At 45.0% G+C, this 22,307-nt stretch overlaps 2 protein-coding genes across 6 annotated transcripts in view; one reads left to right on the top strand and one right to left on the bottom strand.

Annotated features, from left to right (window-relative positions):
- MYPT-75D (Myosin phosphatase targeting subunit 75D) overlaps window positions 1–4,477 on the bottom strand; it is a 410,236-nt gene extending 405,759 nt beyond the window's left edge. For all 3 annotated transcript variants that reach the window (XR_010562827.1, XR_010562826.1, XM_065425335.1), the window contains exon 1: window positions 4,156–4,477. The gene's annotated coding sequence lies outside the window, so the exon portion shown is untranslated. The remainder of the gene's footprint in view (window positions 1–4,155) is intronic.
- The window catches only part of Cpsf5 (cleavage and polyadenylation specificity factor subunit 5), an 87,952-nt gene that overhangs the window by 53,396 nt on the left and 12,249 nt on the right, over window positions 1–22,307 (top strand). The window contains exons 1-7 of one of the 3 annotated variants that reach the window (XM_065425338.1): window positions 6,262–6,463; window positions 6,630–6,830; window positions 8,117–8,180; window positions 10,576–10,665; window positions 11,706–11,761; window positions 18,315–18,390; window positions 19,634–19,748. In XM_065425338.1, coding sequence (XP_065281410.1) covers window positions 6,330–6,463; window positions 6,630–6,830; window positions 8,117–8,180; window positions 10,576–10,665; window positions 11,706–11,761; window positions 18,315–18,390; window positions 19,634–19,744 — 732 coding nt within the window. In that variant the 5' untranslated portion in view covers window positions 6,262–6,329 and the 3' untranslated portion in view covers window positions 19,745–19,748. Of the gene's footprint in view, window positions 1–6,261; window positions 6,464–6,629; window positions 6,831–8,116; window positions 8,181–10,575; window positions 10,666–11,705; window positions 11,762–18,314; window positions 18,391–19,633; window positions 19,749–22,307 lie in introns of those variants that run through there. The other 2 variants (XM_065425340.1, XM_065425339.1) reach the window with 2 other exon arrangements.

Raw genomic sequence — 22,307 nt, 5'->3', positions numbered from 1 at the left:
AGGGCGAGGCACTCCCGGTTGCTTTCTCTTGACCCAGACTCCCTCTGCTACGCGCCGTTTCCGATACTCGCCCGCCGGACTGATGGCTAACGGCAGCGAAGGAAATCCCCGCGATTAAGTCGCAAGAAAGTCGAGCGAAACTACTGGCGAGAAACCGCGCGGAATAGCCATGGGCACAGCCGTACGTGGTTTTCGGTGCGCCGTTTTCAAGGTGATCCTCGTGGCCCGACGAGAGCGTCGTGCGAAAGGGGGCGCGCGTGACGTGCCAACTCTCGAACGCACGCAAAGTGGCCCGCTTCTCACAAGCTGCCCGGCTCAACAATATCGGCAACGGAGCCCACCCGCCGTTATGCACTGTTCTTTAACACAATCATCGCGTTGCCTAAAAAAAAAAGAAAGTATGCCGTCGCGCATTACGGGCGGTGTTTCAGTTCCGCACAGATCAAATCGCGCGCTCACATACTGTTACGTCTCAATACGGCGATGAGCAATCCTTAGACGTTTTCCACGAGGCAGTCCTTTCATCAGCGCGCGCCCTGACGACGCGGGGCACGAAATAGACTGACGTGCAACCAAAGGGGCTCACTTCGAGGCGACAACTGCCGCGAGGTTCGCTCCACCTGACAAGCTGAACTAATTGACCACAATGTCGAAGGCTACCGCGGGAACAGCGTCAACCTCGGATTCCCAGGCTGCTACACGCTCGCGCCATATGCGGCAGCCACGGTGCAACACCGGATGTGGAGTTCGGCGGTGCCATGCGACCGATTCGACGATAGTGATAGGCCGAGATACAGTCATCAGATTCCCTAGTCCAGTCTCAGGGAAGACGACGGTTGTAAAAGCAGAGACTTTTGGTGCAGTGCGAGCGTGCTGACGTGTTCCGATGTGAACTCGGTCGTTCAATGCGCTCCTACATCGAGTGGGCTTTTGTATCTGGAGCGAGTGTAAGTAATGTAAAATAACCACTTTTTCCTTCATTCCTACCACTAGACGTGCTCATCTCTGTGCAGGGTGGATTCCTGGCCCAAACGCCTCCTCGAGCCGCAACAATACACATACAAGCATTACACTGAGTGGCGTTCCTCTGAAGGCACTGCTGAATTCTCCCAGTGCTTCAGAAAATTTAACATATGTACATACTGGTCGTGCTCGCTCCTTATCCGGATTCAAAAATGATCGCAACACCAAGCTTCCAGAAAGACACACTGTCAGGAGGAACCTTGTCCTGTATAGAAGCACACGCCAGACGGACGACGCATGAAATAACACGGTAGTATGCCGTGGGAAACCGTACGGAAACCTGACAATTGCAAAAAAAAGTTTGGTGGCACCAGTTGGGCAACCAAGAAAGCACATCCCGTTCATTTCCCTAAAACCCACTCGACCTTAATCACACGTGGGAGGAGCACAACACATACAATCAAAGCCATCAGCGATTAAGGGAGGGGTCCTTTTCGCAGCCAGTGCCCATTAAGACTCGTACTTCGTCTCAATGCGCGCAACTAACCGTATAACAATACAAGTGTTGAAGAAGAAAGAGCTCGCGACGCTACAAGGAATGCGGGGGGAAGGGGGGGGGCGCACGTGAACGGGCGAGCTGACAGCTACAATCCGAGCGCGCTTACTGAAGCACACATGCTTGCACCAGCACGAACAGCGCTACTCTGTTGTGCAGACAATGGAAAAACGCACATTGAGGCCAAATTCAAAGGCGTCACCATCTCGGGCTGCTCCCACGAACACCACCGTCGACATCTCGCGGATGTAACGCAGTCGCGCAACGCCGAAGACAGTGTTCCATGTCAGCCGGGTCTGACGCGCCTCAAGATCTATCGCCGCCGTGCTGCCAGAAAGAAGGCACAACACGTCCAAATCGGTCGCCCAGCAGGCACAGCGCGATGTTGCCCTCGGGCGCCGTCCGACGACGCTACACGTGCGCGCAGTAGGCCGCAAGGTTGTGCCGATTGTGCGTTCGGTGCTTGAGATGCGCATACGGCCACTAATGGTGTGGAGTCGCGAGATCGACGAGCTGTCATAAGTGCCGCGGAACAGCAGCGCAGACTGCCGGCATTAACAACTACGGTGTCCCAAACGCTCAAGATGTACGCAGCCACCGGCCCTATAGGTATCTCGAGATCACAAGAGTCTTGATGCGCGGGAATGGTTCTCGCCAGACGGTACGAGCCTTAAGCGCAGCGTCTATTCTGCCGGCAGTCGGGAAAATTTCTGAAACGAATTTCTCACGGCACTCGCCTCCTACAGGCTCACGAGAGGTTTGGTTAGGTTATAGGGCACATCTGCAGGCTCTTGGGCACTTGCAGGCTTCTTTTTCCCGGCAGTTTGTCACGTGACTTCCGAGCGCCAATAGAACGCGAGTGCCGGGACAATAGACGTTGCCAGCCTTGTGTGAAGCCCTTACCAATTCAAGGCACGACCTGCTGCGAAGCGGCGCCAACAGCCTGTTTAAGCCCATTCACCCTGGACGCTCACAGCAGCGAGTGGTTGACGCACAGCCGACAGCCCGTCGACCAATCATTAATGGTACGAGACAAAACAGCAAAATTGAAAATGAAAAAAAAAAATAATGGAAAGGCGGCTTTACTGAAATCGCGTATCTGGTTGCGCAACCTGTACTACCATACCTGTACTATTCCGGGCCTATAGTATTCTCCTCTGCCCGGTCTCTTAAGCGTTGCCTACGCAGCCGGTCAGACGTTAAAATACGCACGCAGTTGTGCACGACGGCGCAGAGCTAAGCATGGTGTTATAATGGGTAACGTAACCTATTTTAACACCATGGAGCTAAATATTGATTGACATGTAACTCTGTACCGATGATTTAGAAAAGATGTAGACAATGCGACAATTCGCGCGTACGCTGCGTTTATATATTATTCTAACATACTCTTGTCAGTGTACTTCAAAAGCTTTTCTCGTTCAGGCCTTAAAAAAGCCATCGTACTAAACCAGCGCGCTTACCACACATATAAAGGTGTGCGTGTGTGTGGGGGGGGGGGGGAGGGGTGACAAACAGGGGGGGTACAGACAGGGCATAGATGAAATGTTATATGCCGCCAGATTACACGGCTACACAGCCGCGAGCACAGCGACCTGAACGATTTAGGGGGGAATACTGAAGTAGTGACGTCGGCAAATGTTGCAAGCGGTACTTGCAGTCAGGAAAGACAACGTCCACACCATAGGTTATCCGAACATTACTGTGCGAACGAAAACGATCAATGCCTCATTTGTAAACGAAATTTCCCCGCATTTTATACAAACGGCAGGCATACTTTGGTGCAATATTACAGTGAATACAACGGCTTGCTTGCTTTACCAACACCGCGAAACAGATTTCGTGCAGCACTCAAAAGCGATGGTCACGCATCAAAATCAACCCAAGCGATAACGCGCTAGCTCCTTGCGAATATCACCAGCTCAACAACCTGTATATCTGTGGAACAAAAGCGTCCATGGGATTTAAACAACAGAGGTTAAGTGCCAGGTGGTTTGCGCAGAAAAGGCGCCTACCTTGAAGTAGCGTTTATTTCATTCTTCTCTTTATTTGTTCTACAGAACTCCGAGAACTAATGCCGACAACTTGGCCGCCACGCTAAATGAAACATGGTCGAACCCACGCCACGTTACTTGTCCCCGGAATTATTCACAGGAAAAGAAAGGCGTACGAGCAGATACAACGGCGGTCTACCCGGTGTTTGCTCACGCGAGATTATTACACATCACCTTGGTTCAGTGGAGGCTAGAACATCTCATCGAAAAACACTGCCGTTGTCGTAACCACGTAGTGATGTTTCCTGAATAGCAGTCAACAAAACTGGTAACAACCATGTCCCGTTCCAAGAGCGAAGGCGACTTGGACGAAGCCAACTCAATACCTGTAGTACGACCACCTGTGGCCAAGCGGCACGTACTTCCCCAACTGCCACCACAGAACTTTCTTCAGGCGCTGCTCACACACTTGCGAAACGTTTTGCTTCGAACAAAACTACGCTACGAGAGCACATCCGCATCGCGTTCCCACTAGGCGACATTCAACAAAATATTGCTCTCAGAATGTAACTTTTCGCTGAAGTTAAAAACTTTCTTTTCTGATACCCCCCCCCCCCCTCCCCCTCTTCATCCATGACTTACCTAAGAGCCGCTGCCGTTTGTTTCTTTTTGTTAGGGTTAGCAACGGAGACTGTACTTGACGGACACAGTTTTCAAATGCTTGCAGAAACACTGTCACGCACTTCCGACGCCGCACCGTCCTCGCAAAACACTGGGCGCAACTCTTGCGACAACTTTGACGGCGGACTGGGCCGAACTCACAAGGAAACGACTGACGGAGTAGCGCGAGCCAACCTGCCGCATCGACCACCGACTCATACAGTACCGAAAAATGCCTGCGGCGCCATTTTGACGGCGGTGTCATCTGGTGGTGGTTGAGCGGACGAATACCGCGCGCTAGCTGCGTCGTCTGCTACCGCTTGCGCGGCAGCGTCTGCTAGCGCCAATCAGAGTGCGTCAGTGAAAGATACACCAGGTACACTCTTAAAACAGTTGCATCCTTTGGGGCTTATCTTGTCCTACAACAATAATGATCTGTCTTGCCCATATTTTCTTTCTTCAACGCTGCGAGCCCGGTACTTCCAAGTCACGAACAGCTTGCGCGTTATCAGTGTGACACAGCATTCTCGACAGGAAAGTAGCGAGCGCCAAGTCTTTAAGAAAGGAAACGCAAGCAAGGCAGATGACAGTTATCGTTGTGGGACAATTATACACCCCAAAGGGTGCAATCATTTTAGGAGTGCGTATACCCATAAACACTCTTTAAAAAATTTCAGCCTTTGGGGCTTATCTTGCTCCACAACGATAATCGTCATCTGTCTTGCCCACATTTGCTTTCTTTAACGCTGCGAGCCCGGTACTCCCTAGTCACGAATGGCATGCGCGTTATCAGCGTGACATAGCATTCTCGACAGGAAAGTATAGCGAGCGCTGCCACGTTTTGAAAAAAGGAAACGCAAGTGAGGCAAATGACGATTATTGGTGTAGGACAAATATACACCTCAAAAGGCGCAACCGTTTTAAGCGTGTCAAAAATGTATCGTCAAATGTCACAGCATCTTCCGCTTTCTCACTTGCCCGCTTCTCGATTTCCACACACGTCACGCGATGCGAAAAATGGATAATTGAATACAAAATTACGCCAATCCGGAAAAAAAGAAGCAATTGCGAGAATTTCTTTGATTGTCAGTGCGCTATCGAGATTGATTGCTATATTAGGATACCATAAGCGAAACGAATCAGATATACGAAAACGTCAACAAAGTAGCGAGTTCCATGTGCAGTGGGGAAAAAGAAAAAAAAAGGGAAAAAAAAGTCAATGATCCGTAGAATAGAAGTGTGATTAATGACATGTTCTTCCAGGCTACCATATCGATACCTAAATGGTTACGCATATGATGACTGGAGGCGCGCCGAACCACGTTCACAGGTAGCGCCAACAGGTGCACCATTTAGAAAGCTTGGCCAGTAATTCGAAGGAATAAAAAAACCTTTTTTTTCTTTTTAATCTCAAGACAATGCTGCTCTATGCAGCGCGGGAGCATATTTCGAAAATCTTCGCATTCATAAGATTTGAACTCTCTGCCTGAAATATTTCGTAAAAGCTGTTCTGGAATATCTAGCTGCCAGCTGCCTGCGGCGGCTGTGAAGTATGCACAGAACGCGTATTGATTTTCTTCCCCTGCCGCTCTTCCACTAGAGCTGCCCGTAACTTATTAACCATGAAAAGCCGCCTGAACTTGAGACACATCGCCGGCGGGGATTTATCGCCGGAACCGCCATATCGCCCCGTGCGTCTTTTGTTTACCGATGGTCGCGCCATCTCTTAACAAGTTTGCAAGGTATTCAATAATATCGTTTTTTTTTTATTTCAGTTAGTGTTGCTATGTAGTGATGTCGTCGTATAAGTAAAGCTTTATTCAATATTATTATTATAATGTATAGAGCAATAATTTGTCTTTTATAACTATTGGTTGAGCGCAGTTTATTTTTGTATTTAACCACCCATTAGACTCGACATTTTTAATGCACTAAAAACAAACAAATTCTACGGCATCTTATAATGTTTAGCTTGTCTTCAAGTGATCCTGTAAAAATTTAAAACCTCGGTTATTAAATAAACGCTTTCACGTGGCAACATGACGGTTTCGGTTTTGAACAGCTTGTACCGCCGTCTGGCGCCCAGAAGTTGTTGGCACACAAGTTTGCATCCGCCAGGAGCCAGGCGCGTGCGTGAGTCTGTGAACAGCTTCAAAATGGCGACGCATATAAGCCGCTCAGGTTCAGCCGGCTGGCCCAAAAGCGCGCCACAGAGTCAATACACAGGAAAGTACTTGGGATCCAATCCGTCTAACCTACTAAACTTCACACTGAACCGAACTGTCAACCTGTGAGTAGTTTATTATCATCCTAATACTGGCATGTTACTGTGGGCGCCGGGACAATAGGTGCCACGGGAGTAAACGACACGATACATTTCTCTAATCGCATAGTGTCCTTGGTGCATGTTTAAGGTCTCATGCTCATGTGTAAACGCCATGTTTTCCTTCTTTAAGGTATCCTCTCACGAACTATACGTTCGGCACGAAAGAGGCGCTATATGAACGAGACAGTTCTGTGCCGGCGCGGTTCCAGCGCATGCGGGAAGAGTTTGAGAAGATTGGCATGCGGCGGTCCGTCGAGGGTGTCCTGCTGGTCCACGAGCATGGTCTCCCTCACGTATTGCTATTACAACTGGGAACCACATTTTTCAAATTGTAAGTAGTGTCCACACAGGTTGTGCTCTTGCTGAGTTTGTGCGAACCAACTCGGCTCGTACTTGCGGCGCATTAAAGAACTTTTTTTTCCCTTCTTAAAACACAAGAAATATCTGTTCTATAGCACTTAGTCGGTGATAAGAGCAAGATACAAGTCCAACTGCTTAACGTCCTATGCAGGCAAGTTCAAACACCGTCGTTTGTCTGGCCTTTCATTGTGAGTGGCACCTGCACCGTTCTGATGAATTTGCCAATATTCCTGGCATTGTGGCGTTTTTGCGAGCCTCACAAGGTGCTGTTGTCTCCCAATGCATTGAAAGAATGAGACACCGAACAACCTTTTTCAGCATCCCTTATTTATCGAAAAGCTGACTGCTTGAAATGCTGCCAGTGTATGACAAATGTCTTTCAAAAGCTTGAAGTGTCGCACAGCATGTTAACTAACAATCTGTCTAAGCTACAGCTCTGTGCATCATCCTGTGGAGCAGCTGCGCTCATTGTGGGTGGCATAGTTGCAGCTTCCAAGGTGCTGCTGAAACTAGGCTGATCAAGCTAAGGAGCAACTTATCACTATGCTATTAATATTCTGTATACTTGGGGGGGTAATGGCACAGGCGGAATGTCCCTTGGAGGTTATGGTTGAGGCATTGCGAGAGGGGTTCTGCTTTGGGGAGGGTAGCTACCCCAGCTGACTTTGCTCATGAGAGTCTGCCACTTGAACTTCATGAGGTTAATTGGCAAGCCTGAGAAAGGTGCTAACTTGGGCGAGTTTGGCGATCCAGGCTGTTTATTCATTAATGTAAATAAAACCATCACACACTAACCAACTAGCGCCATAGATGTGCATGCTTTTCTGTATGGATTTACTAGATTTTCGTTATTGTCCATGAAACTGATACGCCAGAGTGGCTCAGTGGTAATGGTGTTTTGCTACTGAGCGTGAGTTCGAGTCACCTCGATAGCAGCTGCCATTCCATTGGGAGATGCAAAAATACTTGTGTGCTTGGGTTTAGATGCACGTTGCAGAACCTCGGTTGGTCTGAATTAATCCGGCGCTCTCCACTAAGGCCCATAATTCCAGTGTTGCTTTGGGATGCCAAGCATTTGTTTATTCTTTGCCCTAATATTTAAGAGAAGTTAGGAGGTATGAGATATAGGATGCATCTATGATTCTTGATATTCGTGCTCATTCGTGGCAGTGAAGAAGTTTCCATTGTTGGCATATTTTTGTTCAGGACATGCACCCATGTTGCATCTGCACTCACTATCCCTTTATACTGTTGTAGACCTGGCGGGGAACTCAACATGGGAGAAGATGAAGTGGAGGGGCTAAAACGACTCATGACTGAGGTGGGTATTCAGGAAATGTAATAACTACAAGATTACTCCTTGCCTTGGCTATTTGACAGCTAACATTCCAAAAGAAACCATTTGTTTGTTTTTCTGGCCTCAATTTTTTTCATGCCAGTTACTGGAATATTGAGTGTCCTGTCGTAGCTTCTGTGAACATTCTATTAAAAAAAACAAAATGTGCAATTTTTTCTTACAGGGAAAGAAATGTATCCCTGTTCATTAATTAGCCCACATGAAGTAATATGTTACACATCTTAACTAGGTGATGAAACCAGTCCATCAATTTGTTCCCAGTGTGAATCAAAGTATTTCTCCTTCTTTAAAAAAAGAAACGAAAGAAATACATTTGATCCAGTTACGTTAATAAATTGCGCTTAATACTTGGCAAGCTGCTTTTATACATTTGTGCTATCATCAGCAGAGCTGTGCGTTCGTCGGCAACGTTTGGAACTTTTTGTCTATTTGTTGGCACTCGGACATACGGCAACAATATGCAACTGCTGTGCTGGTACTCAGCACAGCAGCTATGTCTCGAACAACATTGCGGTTGTGCAAACACTACACGATAGATGTTTGCTGCAGTCATAGTGTCAAGGGCAAACTGCACCAGTGACACCTTGTGCACTTCTTATTCTTGTCATGAAGAATAATTGCATCTTGGCATCTGTGGTGCCCTACTATGCAATGGTGCTAGTGCACCTCTGCATGAGAGCCATTTGCCAACACTGTAAGGTGCCAGAAAGTGCCATGGTGTTACCTGTTTCAACATTTAGGATGAATTGGTGTGTTAATAGTGATTTTTATTGTGCAGTGATGCTGAGTTAAAGGATTATGGACTTATAAGCGAAGTCATCACCTAAGGGTAATACAACAGGATGGAAAGCAATTGCAACTATGCCCCTACTGATGATTCGCCCCTAGGTAATGATTAAATCATCACCTAGAGGTAAAATCAATAGGGACCTAGTGGTAGTGACTTGCCATCCTGTTGTACATTTGTCAAGTTTTGTTTTGGGCTGAAGTCATTTTTCTGACTTGGAACTTCAAGGATGCTGTTGCTTGTAGAATTTAGTAACATTGTAGCAGTGCTGTCAAAGCAGCCAAAATAAGACATGCAAATTTTAAAAAGAATTCTCGCCCCATACGCATTACCCCCTCCCCCCACCCCCACATACACTTTTTTTTCCCCTCCTGATGTCTTAACAAAATATATTCTATAACAATATTACTTGCCTGTACATCATAATTCTTGTCATAGTGCAATTCGAAGGTGCATTGTGTGTGTGTATTCACTGCTTGGTGGATTAATTACATAGCAAGTATTTTACATAGCAGCCGCTTGGTATAATGAGATTAAAATTGATATTTTGGTATTTTCCACTGTCATTGTGTAGAGCAGCATATTGTGGTGCATTCATTCCTGAAATGACATGGTTCAAAAATTGAGGTGAGGGAACAACGCTTTTGAACAGGGCTAGAAAAAAACTGCAGACATGAACACTGACCAGCAACCATAATGTTTATAGGTCTAACAGAAGGCAGGTGCGAGGCTCCTGTTCAGTGTTCCCAATAAATTATCCACTCTTTGCAGGAAGCTCAACCAAGGCAACAAAAGAACAAAACCCTGTGACAAGAAAAGCATGCCCATTCCTACATGACATGTGCCAAGGAAATTGTTTGCAAAATGCCTTTATGTGACTGCTTCTGTATTGGTCATGCAGGCCCTTGTGTGACAGATTACGAGAACATGCAAATTCTCTGGTGTGCCTTGTAGCCACTTTTCTATCCATGTGCATGTTTGTGAATGCAGATGGATCATCTTGAAAAGAAAACGGGAAGAAAAGACGTCAGATATTTTTATTTTATCAACAAGTTTGGCAATACCTGCCTCAATGAACCCTCCGTATCTTAGCTCAGGAAAGAGTTGTGGTATCTTGATTGTGAATTGGTAAACATGTCATGTTCTCGGTGAGGACCGCATAAAAGTAGCCTTTCACTATACGAATAAACATGGTCGATAGTTGGCGCTCGTGTCTGTCATCTTTTCCCCTTTCAAAAGCGCTATTTCTTCATACATGTATGTACCAACTGGCCCAGCTTGCACTCTTGTTGAAAAATTGTTTCGTTCACAGTCGCTGCAAATTCATGCTCCTGCAATCTGAACCAACCTTGGCCCTTTGCAGAAGCACGCATTCACAGCTTTGTGTGCGCTTAAATGCTGCGTCTGCAGAAGTCTGACACAAGTGGCTGCTGACTCGGCGTTATGCCTGGGATGTTACTATCTGTTATTAGCTGTAGCATAAGACATTCAATGCATGCCTTGTTATTGCATGTCAAAGTCGTGTGTATCAAAAGATTTGGTTGACAGCATAATACTTGGGTTATTGTGCAGATCCTGGGCCGGCAAGATGGTGTAAAGCAGGATTGGGTCATAGAAGACACTGTTGGCAACTGGTGGCGTCCAAACTTTGAACCCCCGCAGGTTAGACTAACTTATCGTAGTCAAGTAAATGTACTGTTTGAATGGTCCAATGATTGCTGCTGAGAAATTTCCTCCAACTGGCTTGCCTAAGCAATAGTGGCTTGCTACTACTGCTACTCAGCCAACCCTTTACATTATAATGTGTGCATGGCTGTGACTGGACTTGACTGGCTCATACCACAGAATGCTGCAAAAATGTTTCCTTTTTGGTGGACATTGCCAAAACAGGATGCAACTGTCCGAAAATGTCAGTATGGTTGCAGTAGAAGAGTAGCTTGCATCATGACCTCAAAATATTTCCATTGTTGAGCCTTGTGTAACACCATTGACATGCCCACCCATTGTGAAGTGTGTGATTTGTGTAGCCACCTTTTTCACCAGAGCCACTCGCTTAACATTCTTGTTTGCTATATGGCTCATTATTATGAACACTGGACTGCCTAAGTTAGTTTCTAGCCTTAGCATTTCTGAGGATTGTGTTGCAATGGGGCTGGCATTTGATAAACTAAAGGTTTGTACAGTTACTAGCATTGTTGCGCTGATGACTTGATTTATGCATGGAAAAGTATATATTGGGCTTTATAATTTGTCCTGCAGTGTACTGCATGCATTACGAAGTTTGCAGGCGTAACATGGTATCAGCTGGCACACGACAGTGGTTATTGTAGATTGCTGGGGGTGTCCTTCGTCCTGCAGTATTCATAAAAATAGGTTGATGGTGATAATACTACTTGCTACAACTTATGTCATTATCGTTGCAATAGTTTCTCTGTAAGGTGCAATACTTGGGGCATTGGAAATCATTCCAAGTTCAGCTCAAGTTAAGCTTAAGTTCAGCTCAACAGAAGTAGGCTGAATCTATGAAAAACTAAAACATGCCCCTTAAAGGAACACTAAAGGCAAATACTAAGTCTAGCTGAACTGTTTAACTACCATTCCAGAAACCTCGCAACGCTTGTTTCGCGCCAAGAAAAGACTTAGTTTACGAGAAAATTGCATCTGAAGGGTCTGAATGCCTTTTTCGAAATTCACATCTCCAGCCACCCAGTCAGGGCAGTGGTGACGTTGCATACATCACCATCCTTTCCTGCCGTCGGTGAGTGAAACCCTGCCCGACAGACAACGCTACCGAGCCAAGACAGAGCAGTGGATTTGCTGCTGCAGCTGCTTTTTGGTCAAGTGGCATAGACCATTCAGGCATCCCGTGACATCATATGGAAGTTTAGTTCTCTGCTACTTGCAGTTATTGCAAGTTTCGCAAGTTAGCAAAACCAGCACAGCACTGTGCGATAACGAAACTAGTGAAACGCGAAAGTGTGGACGGCGCGGAGTCAACCAAAAATGAAACGTTCTATTGCCCGCATCGTTGTGAGGGGTAATTTCAATGAGTTCTTTTTTTTTTTAATGAAATAGAACTGGACAAGTAGCATTTTATTTCATCCTATAATACAATACAGGCATATTTTTTGCAAGGAATGGTTGAGTACTAGTGACAAAATTTAACTGAGGAGTGCTTCAATGTCTTGGGCGGGGAGGCTTAACCATGTCCTGCATTTACCTCAATTTCTCTATTATTAAGGCTCTGTTCGCAATAATATTGATGCCTTAGAGATTCTCGCGCACTAATATATCACTTTAGCTTGACTTCATATTTGCCTTTATTGTCCCTTTAAGTGTACAGCTTATTGGACAAGTTGGCTTAATGGTGTCAGCTCTTATAATAGTCAGCTGTACTGTACTTCTAGAAAATAATAAAAATAATTTCATTGATTTATTTTCATGTAGTTCATGTACTCTGTCATCATCAGAGGTGTGTAAATGGCACCGCTTGTAAAGCAATGAAAACTCCCTCAGATGTGCGGTGGAAAACCTTCTCCTATGCTTCATACTTGATAAGGTGGAAGCTTGGGCGAGTTGGTGATTCAATATCAACAGGTTTGCACAGCGCAAAAGATGGCTGAAGGAAGAACACAACACAGATGCTGATTTCAACTGATCTTTATTTCCGAAATCGCCAGAACTATATACATGAGCAAAAGTAATGAAAAAACTACTTTTGCATTGTCACACATGAGCCCCTATTGCATCACAGCCAGATAGTTGATTTTGTTTTTTCTGAGGGCAATAGACGGCATGCTGATGCAAAGGTCGCCCAGCCGCTGTATCTTGTCAGCCTCTACGATTTCACATGTAAGCTGTTCTCAGTGTTTGGAAATTACGATGCAGTTTTCAAATTCAGGGTTACAATGGCAGTGTCTGCAGTGAATAGACATACACTTTATTTTACTTGGTACGCTACTATTGCCTGGCAGTGCACATTTTGCAGACTTGTCGAGTCTTGGCAATTAAACGTACAGTGGAAATGTACGGCACAGATGTACGGAGTTCATTGTTGCAGCAGCTCTCCTGTAGTTAAACTGATGCCATTGCCACTTTTTTAACTGTTGTGCCATTCTAGTTTGAAAGAGGCAGCTTTTATGTGGCAAGGTGTTGACAGAGAGAAATGTGTGGCTGCGAATATAGGCACTAGCTCAAGCCCGCTTGCCCCAGCTTTCTTTCAAAAGGAGGGTGAACGAACTGGGTGAATAATGGCAATGCTGTTTCTCTTTCATGTCTTTAGAAAATCGCAGTGGGATTCTTTCCATTCACCTTAAAACACACGAATTGCCTTTTATGGAACAACTGCAACATTTGTCTGCAATATTGTGTGTTGTGCTCATTGGAAAACATTGTTACTGTCAGTGTTTACATTAACCGAACAAACACGTGTGTGCACGCAAGATTCATATGAGCTAGAAACGGCTAGCGTGAATATAAAATACTGTTCAGGAACCATTGACAATAATTGTCAATGTAAGTGAATAGCTGAATGCTTCTAGAAAGCTATTCAATGGAGCCTTATGGAGGAGTGTTGCTTACTTTCAACACACCAGAAGAAAAAAAAATCATTTTTTGTTCTTGCAGAGTTCCGGTGTTGGAGTTCCTAGATGTTTGTTGGTTTAGTGCACGAACACAGGGTGACACACAAGTTTGGAACACAATTTGCTTTCTTTTGAAAGCAGTCAGAGCAGACTGACCTATGCAAGATCTTCGGCTGAAGTGGTGTCACACAAGTGATGTAAAGCAAGTGAAATGTTCACCTATGGTTCACATATAGGTACAAATTCGAAGCGAAGGCAGTTAAGGCTTGAGGTGAAGCCTACTTCATTTGCTGCCTAGTGTTTCCTTCCTATTGCTGAAAAAGTTAATGCGAAATGTTTTCTTTTCATTGATTATGCTTATTCTCGGTACGCTTTGCATATTGACGGTAAATAATAATTTTTCTCAATTATTTATATGTCTCAGCCTTAAAGGTTTTTAAAGGGACCCTGAAACGATCTTGACGATTTTCTACCAACGTACTGAGTCGTTAGTGTAGGTCCTTTTGAGCACATCTAAGTGCTCCGCGTAAAGCGTGTAATTTATTATAAGGTTTTAAAAAATGCACATCGTTGCCGATCGCCGCACACTGCTCGGCGGAATTTTGAGCCGCCCCTACCCATTTGACAAAAATCACCCATATGACATCAGTGGGGCGCGCTATCCGATTGGCTGACTAGGGCGCGTGATCGATAATTTTTTCAACTTTATGGTAAACAAATGATGTTCGTAATAGTTACAATGTTAGTTCATTTGTTGTTTTATAAAGAAAGTAACATAAAGAAAATGCACAAGAACAATCTTTCAGTGCACTTAAGCACTTCGGCACACAGCAAGTGTCGTCTCCTTGTGTTGCAACGTACTCTATTTTTACGAGAGCTCCGCGGTCAGAGTCGGTCTGTCTTTTCGCAAGCACTATGATTCGACTTTGTTGCCTTGTGGACTGCAAATGTAGCGACTGGTAACATGTCAAGCTGCGACATCGTGCCCCTCTGCAAGGCAGCATACGAGCGAACTGGCTGCTGCGCATCGAACTGCCGCTATCCGATCGGCGCCAGGATTTGCGCGTTTGTGTCCGTCAATTTACACCAGAGGATTACTAACGCAATAGCGTTTTGCGAGTCCAGTATTAGGGTAAACGCAAGCACAAGGGAACAGGGTCTGGCCACTTGACTGTGCCGTAATGGGATGAGCAGAAGCGCAAATGTGAATGGTCTGCACGGTGCAGCCACCTGGTGGCACAGAGCTCAACCATACACAGCAGCAGTAACGAAGTGTATTCTTCTTTGCTGCTGGTGTGTATTTATCGCAGGAGTGTAATCATCAACACATTGTTTTCATAAATGTTTAAAATGTTTTACGCTTGGTTAGAGCACTATTAGCGATTTGTGTGGCTGGTTAAGCGCTGCACCAACAAGTGGCTGGACCGTGCAGACCGATCAGGCCGCTCACGTACGTCTACACCGAAGTTCCTTCATCAGCTTGAGTTTTTACCTCCAGCCATTTGCCGAAATGACCAGCTTGCCTGTGGTTACCGGAATACCAGACACATTGTGCGCTACGACAGAATGCTCGCAAGGCACACTGCTTCAATAGCTCTCGCTTGAGGTCACCGGCCAAGCGGCTAGCGGAGAGGTGTCGCGCGGGCGGGGTCGGGCTCCAAAACAACCGGAAGTGGACAATGTGACGTCGCATCGTGATGCAGAACAAGTGAAGGCAGAGCTTAGCGCTGATCGCTGGGTGAACGAGTTGAGGAGGAAAAGCATGGCTAGGAAAGAGGGTAACTTCTAATTGCTCGTAGCTCCATTAATACGTAACGCTTCACTTAAATTGTGGTGCGAATGTTCTACTTATGCTGTACCCTACGCTCTACAAAATTTGCCCGGACCGTTTCAGGGGCCCTTTAAAGGGAAGCTGAAACGGTTTTCAATTTCCATGAATTGCTGGGATTGGGAAGAACAGACCTAATAATTTACGGTTCCGAAATTTTTTTCTTCGTTTTGTTAATATAAGGGGCGGAAATCACTTTCTAAATCACCCCTGCGGACACGCCCCCATCGCTTCCCGGAGCGCCGGGTGAGGTGGTTGCCAGAGGAAAGAACCGGCGAGAGTGATGTCACGCGTGGGGACCGAGCTGCCGGACCGGCGTGCTGGCATGTGTTGGCATGTGTTGGCATGCCTCTTTCCGTCCTGCGCTTTACTGAACGACGCTACGAGAGATTTGCCGCCGCCGCCGCCGCCGCTCACGTTTGTTTTCTTTTGCGATTTTCGTAAACTGTTCTTTCCTTCGGTGCTGCGTGAGTGCCTACAGCCAAGGGCGCCCAACATGCCCTCGTTCTGTGCAGCATTTGGCTGCACGAACACAGGCGGGCGAGACGATGTGGTGTTTCACAGGTTCCCGAAGCACAAGAAGCTTGCAGCGCAGTGCAGTGAGGAGAGATAAGTTTGTGCCGACGAAATCAACTGTGCTGTGCTCGGACCATTTCCGCGATAGCCAGATAGCCTTACGACAAATGCGGAAACGCATTGTTGCTGACGTTGCTATACTCCGTTTCATACATCAGGTGCAACGCTGTGGAGGCTTGAGATACTTCTTGCAGTGGCTGCGTTCGCACTTAGAAAAAGTTTGGTGTTTCTTGACCCGATTTTTGAGAAAATTTTTCCTATATAAGCTCAGTTCTGAATGAAAAAGAAAAGAATTTACCCATAGAAACAATACGGCTGCTAACACGTTCTTTTAAATCAATTTTCTTTTCGGCATTTCTTAATTGCAGCCCGTCGCGGCAGGTTCACATGCATGCTCGCGCGAGCAAACACCACTGGCACGCTGCGAAGCATAGACGGAAACGCGCGCAGTAATAAATTTTGGTGACCGGACTTCGTGCGTAGCTTCCATAGCGTTGCACCTGAGGTATGAAATGGAGTATAGGCTTGCCTAGTGACATTCGACGTACGCTTGCAGTTATCGTGTTTACCACACGGCGGTGCTAAAACTGCCTAATATCTTTATGTCATCACTAGCATGGAGCACGCATACCGATTCTTAATTGAGCCACAATCGCAAAGTCGTTGAACCATAGTATGAATATTGCACATATAATACCTCTGGCCATCTCTGGATGTGTATGATAAGCGACTTCCATGACTGTACCTCGCAGCACTGCATGTGCGCGCTTTGAAACGCGGCACTTATGTTCGCGATCATGTATCAACGCTCAGAAAACCACGGGACCTTAGACAAGCAGCGGCAAGGTGCTTGGCATCGCGGAATTGCACCCGTGTTTACAATCTAATGAGAAGTTAGTGCTTCGGCATTCTTCCAGCAGCAAGTTCCCAGTGACACATTAGCGCATTATTTATCCCGTCATTGGAACGTGCAGCTACATGAAAAAAAAAAAATACGTACCAGCTAAGATTTCCAACGCGCGAGAAGGTGCACACATCACTCTCGCTTTTGACACACTCAACATCGTCGTTGCCGCCATCGTTTTCCATATCGGCTGTCGGTTCGAATATGTACGCCGAAAATACAAGCTGTCCGAGACGGCGAGAACGTTCCAAAATGCTTACAACTCGGCTATGGAGCCAGAACAGAACAGCGTGCTTACGCTCTGAAACGGCGGCGCCGACCGGCGACTGCCGCGAGTGACGTCACAGCGGCCCCGACCAATCACGGGCAACAGCGGCGTTCGCGCGATACCCTGAGGCGCTGGTGCGCGTTTTCATGAAAAAACAGCCGTTTGCGCTTGTTTCCGCCCATTTAAAACCAGATATTCGTGTTCAGGGAACTCAAAACTGTAGAATGCCGTACACAACTCATTTTTTTTTTTTTTCAAAAAGTGTTCCAGCTTCCCATTAAGGAATAGTGCACTTGAAGTTGTATGTTCTTGCAATAAGGATATTTAAGTAACATTCCATGGAGAACAGAATCTTTAAGTGGCATATTTGTTGCGGTAGCATAGGCGGCTATGCATGTAGGCCAATTCGTCCTGTGTGTTGTCTCCAGCAGTGCGAGTGCTGGCATGGAAGGAGACTGCCATCCTCCTCTCTCACAGCCACCAGAGAGGGAGCTGGCAGCAGGAGGAGAGAAACAAGTGCTTCACCAGTTCCTAAACCATTAGAAGCTCCTAAGCTATGTGGCTCTAGGCAAGATTTGTTACGTAAATCTTGCATATTTTAAATTATAGATATAGGCAAGCTCTACGTGGCATATGGGCTTGCAAGCCTGGACTTATGCATTTAAATCCTGATGGCACATTCATTACTGCATCTGTAAGCTGGCCCTTGTGCCGAAAATCACCACATCATCGTTATCTGTGGGCTCAGTGATGTTGCTACTGCTGTGTGCATTGTTTCGTGCGCTGCATCTTGAAACATATGGTCGTCTTGCCATTGAAAGTTCTTGCAAGTATCTCGCCTCATTAGTCTAGGCAGTGCAGCACGACCTCTAGTTTAGCCTTTTTTTGCTCTATTTAACACATTTATTTGTGTGTATGTGTGTGCACTTGCTTGCATGTGGGAATTACCATACATAGCTTGAAGCTCTTTAGTCATCCTCTTAATCCTTGTACCGAACTAGGATTTCATTTGAGATTTTAAAATTAATGCTTCAGTTTGTGGCTATTGCAATATGCTCTTTTTAAATAAATTTCACTTGTTGAACTGCATTTTGCTTCAGTGTCTGTTGCCTGTGCCCTTTATGATTCAACGGATAACTTGTGGCTTTTCAGTACCCCTATGTTCCACCGCATATCACAAAGCCCAAAGAACATAAAAGGCTGTACCTTGTTCAGCTTCCTGAAAAGGGTAAGACTTCTTTTTTCCTCAATTTACAGCATCTGTCACATTTCACCTGTCTTACTACCTACAATACACATACATCAGCGGCTTTAGTAGCCCAGTGCCTATGGCATTGCACTGCTGAGCTCGAGGTGGCGGGTTCAAATTAAGAAATGTTGAATGGAACTTAGGGGTTTCGCTCTGTTTCAGTTTTTCTCTCGAGCTAGTGCTGGCCTAAGTACAGTCTATACTGTTCGTGTAGGGATACGGTGACCAAGTTCTTATTGTGCAGTCTCCACGAGTACCCTCCCCGAGCTCTGTAATGAACTGTCTGCAGAGCAGGACTTATCCCTGTTCCATTGCAGCAGCAAGCATTGATGTACAGTACTGTACTAACTTGGTCGCATGTTCCAAAATTAATATTGCCATGCCTTCAACAGCCACTGAGGTCAAGCCACACAGAACTCTGGAAAGCAGTGGTTGAAAAGAAAAGGAAAGAATTAAGATAACAATGATGGTCATGCTAGTCTGGAAATCGGATGGCACTGCAGCATCACAGAGCATTAGTATAGTCGCACTTTTGTTTAGTAGTATTTGTCTATATCTGAAAATGTATTAGCAGTGTCTTGTAATGTCGTAAATTGTGTGAATGTTTGCATTTGTGAACTGATGAACATTTTAAGGCAATTTTTAAGAATTCACAGTAAATTCAGGTTGCAACTTGCCTTGTTCATGCATTGATATTTTCATATATTGCATACACCTTTGTTTGATACTTCCTGTATCATGCAAAGTCTGAATATCACATCTGCATTTCATTTGAATTATACTTCCCATATTCTAGAATATATTGTAACTGTGCGAGGGCGACAGAGTTTGTGCAACAATTGCTTGCAAGAAGCAGCGTGCTCTCTCTTTTTCAAGGACTCTTGAGGTCATTGCAATAGCTTGTCCAGACAGGGCTTGTTACCATATTTACTTGACCTTATGCTGGCCTCACAAGATTCATGTGATTTAATATATCAATCTGGTTTCAAGCAAATGTGATGTGCTGATTTGTACACTACAAAACATTGCATCGCAGAAAACTGGAACTTTCTAAGTGACTCCTTAAGCTGCAAGGACAAATTCTTTTGTGTTGTCAATGTTTGAACAGCCTCTTCGTGCAGGCTGTTCACATGTAGCTGCCAACTGTGTATGATGACATCAAAATGCCTCATTTTGGTCAAGGATAAATACATACATTGCAGCCATGCCTTTTGTTTTGCAGCGCTTTTTGCAGTCCCTAAAAACTACAAGTTGGTGGCTGCACCATTGTTTGAGCTCTACGACAATGCGCAAGGATATGGCCCCATCATCTCCAGCCTCCCGCAGGCTTTAAGCAGGTGACTGCATAGGCATTGCCTCTTTTCATCTCAATTCACATAAACTGCTGGGAATTTCAGTGTAACATAGACCATCATTATTGCGCACTGTTCTTTCAAAATGATAGCCTCCTTATGGCAACGTTGAGAATAGATAGTAGTGTGCATCATCGAAAGTTTGGGTTAGTATTGAAAAGTGTAGTCTTTAAAGGGACACTAAAGGCAAATACTAAGTCAAGCTAAAGTGATGGATTAGTGCTCGAGAATCTGTAAGGCGTCAATATTATCGCAAACAGAGCCTTAATAATCAAGAAATTGAGGTAAATGCAGGACATGATTAGACTCCCCAGGGACATTCAAGCACTTGCCTGATGACGAAAGCACTCCTGAGTTAAATTCTGTCACAAGTGCTCAATTACTCGTTGCAAAAAAACATCCTCATATTGTATTATAAGATGAAATAAAATGCTACTTGTCCAGTCCCATTTCATGTTTAGAAAAAAGAACTCATTGAAATTTCCGTTGACAACAGCACGGGCAGTCGAAAGGTTTCCTTTTCGCTCGACTCTGCGCCGCCCTCGATTTCTCATTTCAATACTTTACTGATTGCGTAGTGCTGCGCTGGTTTTGCTGGCCTGCGAAACTCGCGTGAACTGCTAGTAGTGGAGAATTCAACTTCCATGTGATGACCCGGAATGCCCGAACGGTCTACGCCACTTGACCGAAAAGCAGCTGCATGGGCGTATCCGTCGCTCTGTCTTGGCTCGGTTACGGTGACAACTTCTAGCCACCATAGCTCGATGCCGCAGTCTGTTGAGTGCCGTTTTACTCACCGACAGCAGCAAAGGGCGGTGATGGCGCATGCAACGTCACCACTCCCCCGGTTGGGTGGCGGGAGATTTGAATTTCGAGAAAGGTATTCGAACCTTTCAAATGCAATTCTCTCGTAAACTAAGTCCTTTCTTGGCACAAAACAAGCAGTGCGAAGTTTCTGGAATGGTATTTAAACAGTCCACGTCGACTTAGTATTTGCCTTTAGTGTCCCTTTAACAGATCTTGACGGTGAGAGTCCAGGTTGCTGCAAATGTGAAAAACTGCTTATTGGCGAACGATCCCTGTGCTTGTACTGTGCTAATGTCTCAATTGATCATGCTTGAATTTTTACTGTCAAAGAAAACTGGTTAGAGACCACATATGTAAATTTTTAAGGTTATGCTTTTCTCTCTCTCCCACACTCCTGGTCAACTAACCTGCATTATCCTTCTGATGTGTTGTCACACCTGCCATCTCTCCTTAAATTCTTGTGAATTTCAGAAATTGGGGCTCATTATTACGAATGTTGCATCAAATTTTACGAAAACTAAGTTCTATTTGTGAAGATGTTTTAAAGCTGTTGAAAATGGGGCAGTGCAAGATTGATAAAAGCATGAAAAAAAAAATTGTGGTGGTACTTGTGCTGGCCCTCTAGTAGCAATGCAAAATACCATATGAGTATAACAGAAAGGTGTTTGCTATGAGCAAGTTTATTCTGATTATTTAGTTGGATAAGTTCCTGAAGCATAGAAAATTTGCAGCTGAAAAAGTATGAAAAAACAATGCTGTCAGTCCCTGCTCTTCCAAGCTTGCTGCTGCTTGTATGCTGTGTTTTAAAGTAAATAATAGTTAATAAAATGTGTACGTATCTGACGATCTGGATGCTGAGAGCAAGCTTTTAAATAAATACATGCCATCTGCTTATCCTCAATGCCACATTTCATATCTTCAGGATTTTTACTAATTATAAAGTTCAGTTTGGCAGGTATGCATTGGCATGTTAATGTAGAGTTCCAACTTTTTTACACTGAGGGGGGAAAACTACGTACTGCAAAAATAAAATTGTTTCAGTTATTTAGCACAGTTACTGTCTATGGTCATGTAAAAATCAAAAATTTTTTCTTAACCCCCTTATTGCCAGAAGTTTTTTGCCTGAATAAAAATGCATTGATTGTGCCATTATAGACATTTTATCTTCATTTATTCGCTTCATAAAATTCAAATAACCGATTTCCTGCTTCACATATTAAAAGTTCTGTGCTCACAAAACACATGTTCTCAAAAACGGATAAGTAAAGCCCATTAGTACTTCTTGCACTTTTGATCACGTAATAAGTTCGTGGTCAAGGTGCTGGTCATCCTTATTGCAGTAATGTAGCAGATTAGGGTTGTATTAGCCAAACTGCACACTTTAGCTTAAACCCTGCGCCACATGATGAAAAATAGGCCTAGCAGGGCAGGCGAACTGGTTTTGTGTGGGAATGTTCTTTATGGCGTGCGTAAGATGCTTGGATGTGGGTATAGAGACCGATTGCTTAGCTAATAAATAAATTGGTTGTTTTGTTTTACTCACAAATTAATATGTTATCATTGTTTTACCACATCTATTATACGGCACAGGGTCTAATATGTTTCTGCCGCTGTCAGAAGTGCCAAAGTATGCCTGTTTTGTGAGCACATGATTAAGTTTACTTAGCTGATTATTTCATTGTAGAAAATCGTTAGTGATACAGTTGAACCTCACAATAATGGAATCTGCGGGGAATG

Source organism: Dermacentor albipictus, chromosome 1, assembly GCF_038994185.2.
Source record: "Dermacentor albipictus isolate Rhodes 1998 colony chromosome 1, USDA_Dalb.pri_finalv2, whole genome shotgun sequence".
NCBI classification, from domain to species: Eukaryota; Metazoa; Arthropoda; class Arachnida; order Ixodida; family Ixodidae; genus Dermacentor; species Dermacentor albipictus.
The sequence above is the reverse complement of the archived record's forward strand: the minus strand, read 5'-3'. Positions and strand labels throughout refer to the sequence as shown.